The sequence below is a fragment of the Pyrus communis genome, chromosome 13, assembly GCF_041283825.1.
Source record: "Pyrus communis isolate YQ-2024b chromosome 13, ASM4128382v1, whole genome shotgun sequence".
NCBI classification, from domain to species: Eukaryota; Viridiplantae; Streptophyta; class Magnoliopsida; order Rosales; family Rosaceae; genus Pyrus; species Pyrus communis.
Genome location: NC_142577.1, coordinates 19307238 through 19314152, shown reverse-complemented (window position 1 = coordinate 19314152; position 6915 = coordinate 19307238). Strand labels below are relative to the sequence as shown.

At 40.0% G+C, this 6915-nt stretch overlaps 1 protein-coding gene across 2 annotated transcripts; it reads left to right on the top strand.

The window, feature by feature from the left end:
- Window positions 1-2640: 2640 nt before the first annotated feature.
- On the top strand, window positions 2641-6786 carry LOC137738357 (leucine-rich repeat receptor-like serine/threonine-protein kinase At2g14510). Of its 2 annotated transcripts, XM_068477994.2 has the most exons (9): window positions 2641-2829; window positions 2992-3523; window positions 3893-4356; window positions 4554-4689; window positions 4814-4885; window positions 4966-5034; window positions 5327-5398; window positions 6211-6282; window positions 6360-6786. In XM_068477994.2, exons 1-9 carry the CDS (start codon window positions 2781-2783, stop codon window positions 6397-6399), a joined length of 1506 nt encoding a protein of 501 aa, XP_068334095.2. In that variant the 5' UTR covers window positions 2641-2780; the 3' UTR covers window positions 6400-6786. The 2 variants fall into 2 exon arrangements, with proteins under 2 accessions (XP_068334095.2, XP_088539722.1); XM_088683596.1 differs by lacking the exon at window positions 4814-4885 and having other exon boundaries at window positions 4948-5034; window positions 6360-6551.
- Window positions 6787-6915: the final 129 nt, after the last annotated feature.

The following is a 6915-nucleotide window of genomic DNA, read 5'->3' as shown; positions in this document are numbered from 1 at the left end:
GCCGGCGCGTGGGGGCGCGTGCGGCGGAGGAAAAATATTCTAAAAATATGGTTGTGATCCTGAGGTTGTGTAGAGCACGTTGGTATATTCAATTGTCCATTTTGAGCAATGTATGAGAAGTTATTACGAGAAGTTGGTTAAGTGCTTTTAAATTAACGTTTTCGTAGCTTTTGCGCGTATAGGTGATACGTATTCCGAGGACGAGCATACACACTCGAGGCAGGGGGGCTACGACCCTTCCACTTATCAGTGAGTGGGCTTTTGTTTTCCGTATATACCTATATACTTTTAAATTCCCAGAAATAGATTAAAAAGAGTAATTGATTTATGCCATGCACTTTGTTATTATCACTTATGCATCATCACATGCATTAGTAGCGGCATAAATTTATATATGTGTATTGGTGCTGTGGACGCACAGGTAAGTGCCAGGTAAGTGGTATTCATGTTTGTATGCAGTAGTAGTTTGAGATGCTTAGAGAGCTCATAATCTGCACCCCCGGTGTTAGTGCTCCCGCCCAGAGTTAGGGGCATAGCCTTCACGTGTATGTTCACCTCCCGCACCGCATGCTCGCCTTGGATCCAAGTTAGGTGCACAGCCTGTCGTACATACCACATTAGGTGGTTCCGACTCGTAGGTGACCCGCGATTTATCGCACAGCTTCACGTGATCGTAGCACTAGAGCATATCTATATATTACACCAAGCCTGTCGTACAGACCACGTTAGGTGGTTCCGACTCGTGTGCAGATTCAGTTATTGAGTTGAGATTGGAGCTCTATATATACAGCTGTACAGGTCACGTTAGGTGACTCCCGGCTGCCAGATTATATGTTATTGATGTGAATTACGCTTGAGCATTTACATTTATTATGAGATTCTGATGTGGCATATTCTCAAGCATGAATGGCATATTTTGGAGCATGATTGGCATATCTATACATACGTATATATGTTCATTTTCTGGGAAGTATACAGGTTTTACGGCGAGGGGTTAGAATGTATTTTGCTAAAGAGTTTTCAAAGAGCTTTGTTTTTGCCCACTCACGCTTTTGTTTTTGCGCCCCTCCAGGTTCTAGTCTAGCAAGTTCGGTGGTTTTTCCCAGAGGGCGTCCCGACATTTCTGACAGACACTCACCATTGTAGGGTCACCTTCGGGTGTATTTATGTCGCATCTTTCCTTTTTGACTGCTGTAGACTTGCTCTGAAAGTGTGTCTCACATACGCTATCACTTGTTTTAGTACTTGTATGCTAGTTTTTAATTATTCGTACTTTTATATTACTATCTTAATAGCTTCCGCACGCGCACATGGCTACGTTACCTTCGTGTGACGGCCAGCACTCCCTGATCTCGGTCGGGGTGTGTCAGTGGGCTTAGCCTTACAATGGGTTAACAATAATGTGATTCAATCAATTGTTTATTAAATATTATTTTCTTTATTTTAAACACGTTCAAAACATCTTAAGAGACATGTAATGCCGGTTATAAAAAAAAGTCTTTCGCACGCGAATAATAATGTGATCAAATTCGTTGTCAAATGATTTTTTTTTTAACAAACGATATTATCTACACTAAGGGAGAGGGGTGGGCTTAGCCTCACAATGGGCTAGCAATAATTTGATTCAATCAGTTGTTTATTAAATATTATTTTCTCTATTTTTAAACACGTTCAAAACATCTTAAGAGGTGTGTAATGCCAGTTATAAAAAAGCTCTTTCACTCGCAGATAATAATGTGATTAAATTACATTAAATTAGTTGTCAAATGATTGTTTTTTTTTTTTTTTAACAAACAAGATTATATACATTAAGAGGGAGGGAGTGGGTTTAGCCTTACAATAGCCTAGCAATAATGTGATTCAATCAGTTGTTTATTAAATATTATTTTCTCTATTTTTAAACGCGTTCAAAACATCTTAAGAGGCGTGTAATGCCGGTTATAAAAAAGGTCTTTCGCACGTAGATAATAATGTGATTAAATTAGTTGTCAAATGATTATTTTTTTAACAAACGATATTATCTACACTAAGGGGGAGGGGCGGTGGGCTTAGCCTCACAATGGGCTAGCAATAACATGATTCAATCAATTGTTTATTAAATATTATTTTCTCTATTCTTAATGTAAATTCTATAGATACCGATTTTATTATATGAATTTAGCTGCTTTAATTGGTTTATGAGGGGTTTTTCTAGCATGATATAAGATTATTCATTTACTTCAAATATTTGATTTTCCTTTTGTCAATTTACAAATATAAATACATTTAAAACGTGTAAGTCTTGCGTAGCATGCTGTTATTCCAAAAATATTTTCTGTACGTATGTGAACGCGTGTTTGAAGGCTAGTTTACCTTAAGCCGATTTAATTTCATTAATCTTCAATTTGTGTTCGGCTCTGCAGTTTACTGTTGGGCTTTTGAGTTGGTCTGATTTGCTTCACTTGTTTACGGTTCTATTCGTTAATTCCTTCTGGTGGGTCGGGCCTTCATTTCGTTTATAAGTGGTACCCCACACACCAACCTACCCCACCAAATTATGATTAAAATTAGTTACTTTAGCAGTCAAACTACCAACTCTGACCCACCCAGCCCTCGTTTTCCCGCGCTTACCCAACCGAAATACCTTTCCCCTCCCCTGACTCCACCTTCTCCACTGTCGACTCCACCTCAACTCTCTCTCTCTCTCTTTCTCCTCCTACTCCTTCCTTGCTTAGCTCACTCACCCAACCAAAACCGTTCCATTCTCTCTCTCCTCACCCTCTCATGCCTCTCCCTCCACCATGTCTCTCTCCCTCCTCCCCCTCTCCCTCTCCCTTTCCCTCCCCAGAGGTAAGCCCTTTAGCAATAAACATTGCATTCCTCAAAGTTTAATTTGGAAATGTCAAGTCCTGTATAGTAATTATATAATATAATATTTATTTTCTATTTGCCAATTGATTTTGGGGTTCGATGCTCGCGTTCTAATTTTAAATTTTTTTAATTTTCGAACAGGTACTCTAATCAACTGCGGCGCCGCCGTCAAATCCGAAATCGACGGCCGCGAATGGCTGCCGGACACCGGCTTTGTATCGGGTGGGACCTCGCGGAACTTAACGACCCCGGGCCTTGTCCCCATCCTCTCCACCGCGCGATCGTTCCCGAACTATCCCCACCGCAAGTTCTGCTACACCGTCCACGTCTACCGCAATGCAAAGTACATGGTCCGGACCACCTACTACTACTACGGCAGCGACTCGCCGCCGGTGTTCGACCAGATTGTGGACGGCACTTTCTGGGCCGTCGTTAACACCACCGAGGACTACGCTAACGGCATGTCGTCATACTACGAGGGGGTCTTTCTCGCCCAGGGCAAGACCATGAGCGTGTGCCTCGGGTCGAACAATTACACCGAATCCGACCCGTTTATATCCGCCCTGGAGTTTGTGATACTCGAAGACTCGCTTTACAACTCCACCGACTTTAAGTCGCACGGCCTCAGCTTGGTCGCCCGAAACGGATTTGGGTACACCGGACCCATCATTCGGTACGCGCCCTTCTCTTTGTTTTAACTTGTAGAATCCGTAAATTCAGTGACTTTGAAGTCAAAATTTGAGTTAGTTTAGAATCCAAAATTGGGTTATCATCAGATACCAGATTAGGAATTCGATCGGTTTTGGGAGCCATTTGGAGGGCACAATCCGATGAATGTTTTTTTACCACCCCATTGATTGCGCGTTTAAATTTTGCATTTTGTGTAGTTTATAGATAAATTTGCATTCTTCCAACGACAATCAATGCGATGGTGAGCAAAAATGCTCCCTTATCTTTTGTTTAAGTTCAAAATTTTGTGTATTAAGTGACTTTGAAGTCAAATTTGTAAAGATTTTAGAATCTGAAATTGGGATATTTTCAGATACCCTGATGACCAATTTGATCGTTTTTGGGTGCCATTTGAAGAGCTCAATCCGCTGATTCCGATCAATGTGAGTAACTCAAATGCGTCAGTTTCTGGCATGTGGAATATGCCCCCTTCGAAAGTTTTTGAAAGCGAATTGACGACAGGGCAAGCTGAGGCCATGGAATTGGATTGGCCTCCTGGGTCGGTTCCTGAATCGAATTACTACATAGCTCTGTACTTTGCATCAGGGGACTCCTTGGGGTCAAGGGTGATCAACATTAGCATCAATGGTGTACAGTATTACAAGGATTTGGATGTGAAGCCAGGAGGGCTTGTTGTATATGCGACGCAGTGGCCACTTTCTGGTTCTACTAGGATTACTATGACCCCTTCTGGGAGGTCAATTGGTGGTGCTCTGATTAATGCTGGCGAGATGTTTGATGTTCTGCCCCTTGGAGGAACAACCCTTACTAGAGATGGTATGCTTATCTTTGGATGTTATTGGGATTATATTTTAGTTTTGAACTAACCCATATTAGAACTTTGTACCTAAGCCTGCTCAATTTGCAAAGTTTAGATGCCATTTGTGCATAGGCTTGATGTAAGACTTCATGGCATTCATTTTAGTGATATCAATTCTGAAATCATAATGGGAGTGGCCATTTTCTTATCACAGTTATTGCTTTGCAAAGAGTAAAACAAAGTCTTCAGAACCCTCCACCTGGCTGGAGTGGTGATCCTTGTTTGCCCCGTCAGTACTCATGGACGGGCATTACATGCTCTTCAGGCCCTCGGGTTCGTGTGGTCTCTCTGTGAGTTGAAACTTGTCGTAATCATTTTTCATTGCTTGATTTGGGTATTGCTTATAGTCTACTTCCCTTTCTTTTTTTCATCTCAACATGGCCAAAACTTACATCTATTTCCTCATGCGTACAGAAATTTGACTAGTATGGGCCTTTCAGGATCGCTATCACCTAGAATTGCCAATATGACCGCATTGTCTAATATGTAGGTTTCTGAAAATTTAACTGTATTTAGTTTGTTCACAAGTGTTTGTTGAATGCTTGAAGATTTCACACTTCTGGCAGCTTGCTTGGGAAGAATAAATTTACAGGGCCTATTCCCGATCTAAGTTCATTGAAGTTACTGGAGAAATTGTAAGTTGTGACAATTTACTTTCCACCTTTTGCCCCTGCTTCTTCATCATTTTATTCTTAAACTTGCAATGAAACACATTATGGATATGGAAGCATTGGCCACTATAAATGGTATTCTGGAAGTCAATGGCTGAAACTTGCTTGTGGACCTGCGATTAAGTGATAAATAATCTATTTTAGCGGTTTTGTGCTACTTTCACATTGCATTGATTGTCTCATCTGAATATTCCGAGTCTCCTTGTTGCGTGAAATGGCTTTCTCTTATCCAATTTTTCTTTTTCCCTCATTTAAGGCACTTGGAAGACAATCATTTCAGTGGAAATATCCCCTCATCGCTCGGGAGCATTGATAGCTTGCATGAACTGTAAGTGATGTCAAACAGTCAAAGTCTGTTTTTTGTTCTTTCTTGGTATCAGTTTGAGATTTTTACTCGCAGTTTCTAAAATGTCTATTTGTATAGAAAAATGGATGAGAAGAATTTGGTTTTATTATTAGTTTAAGCTCAAACAATTTTATATTCTATACTGTTCAATTACGGAAATGTTAGCATTTTAATTTATTTGTCGAAAAAGTTAATTGTGACTGATTTGTGAACTCTATGGATTAGAGTTCAACTTATGGTATAACCCCATTACAGACCTCTCATTGGAAACACCTACTTTTTAAAGCATTTGAATCTGAATGGCTGCTACAAAAATTTGCATGTTCGGCATGCTGTATGTTACAGACGAATACTTTAGGGCGTCCACATGTTCTGTCTGTCTTGTTGGTCAGAAGCAAATACCATTAGAAGTGTATCATGGTCTAAACCTTGTGATTCGACAAAGGATTCTCACCAATTTCGGAAATATATGCACGCACAGCACATTTATCTCAGTATATAGGACTAAAATGTTATGAACTTATGCAGGCATATTGTTATGGTTTCAGATGTAGATATTTATCCGAACGATACCTTGTTCAATCCTCATGGAAGATATTCTAGATCTTTTTTTTCTCTTGTTGTTGGATTATTCAGATTTTATGCCGATTTTTACGCTCACAATGCTGTTAGATAACAGCACAGCTCCGCAAACTATCTTCTTTTTTTTCCCTTTCTTTCATCTTGCACATGCGTTGATTCTGCCGTGATACTTGACGTTTCTGAGTCCTAACTCGCTTCCACGTCCCTTTCAGTTTCTTACAAAACAATTGTTTGACTGGTGAAGTTCCTGATAGCCTTGTTGGAAAATCTGGTCTGGACCTAAGGTAGTTGAAATTTCACTAGTCTTACCACTCAAACCTTACATTGCACCTTAAGCTGATTGTTTTTCCTTGCGTTTCAGGACGTCTGGAAATTCTTTTTCAGCGCCGCCGCCTACTTGAACAGCTAGTATTATGCATTCAAAGGTAAATATTTTTTCCAAGAAACTTGATCCAAACTCTCAACATAAAGAGCTCTCCAAAATTTGGACTGCAAATTTTCCCTTTGCCAGCTCTTTGGATCTGCGGTCGAAAGCTCTCGTGCCTATGTTTCTTTAGCTTTGGTGGAGTTTGAGATCTTCAGTGAAATTTTACTCTACATCTTTGTACCCGATTTTTCATATATGGTCACGTTGATTTGTCATGTTCTTTGTGTAATTAGTCGATGTTGTTAAGTCGTCCATATTAATTTTTCTTATTCGTTAATACACATTTTTCCTTTCAAATCTACACATTGTATTGTTTGTAAATGTTATTTGTTGTGAAGTGATTGGCGTTGATCTTTTTTTACTTGGGTCTATGGTTGACATTCTACCTCAATTTCTTCGTATGGTTGTAGTCAAATGTCCCTATTACATTTACAGATATGCGTTAGGCCAACTAGCAATGTGCCCATCTCGTTGCACATAAGTTTGAATC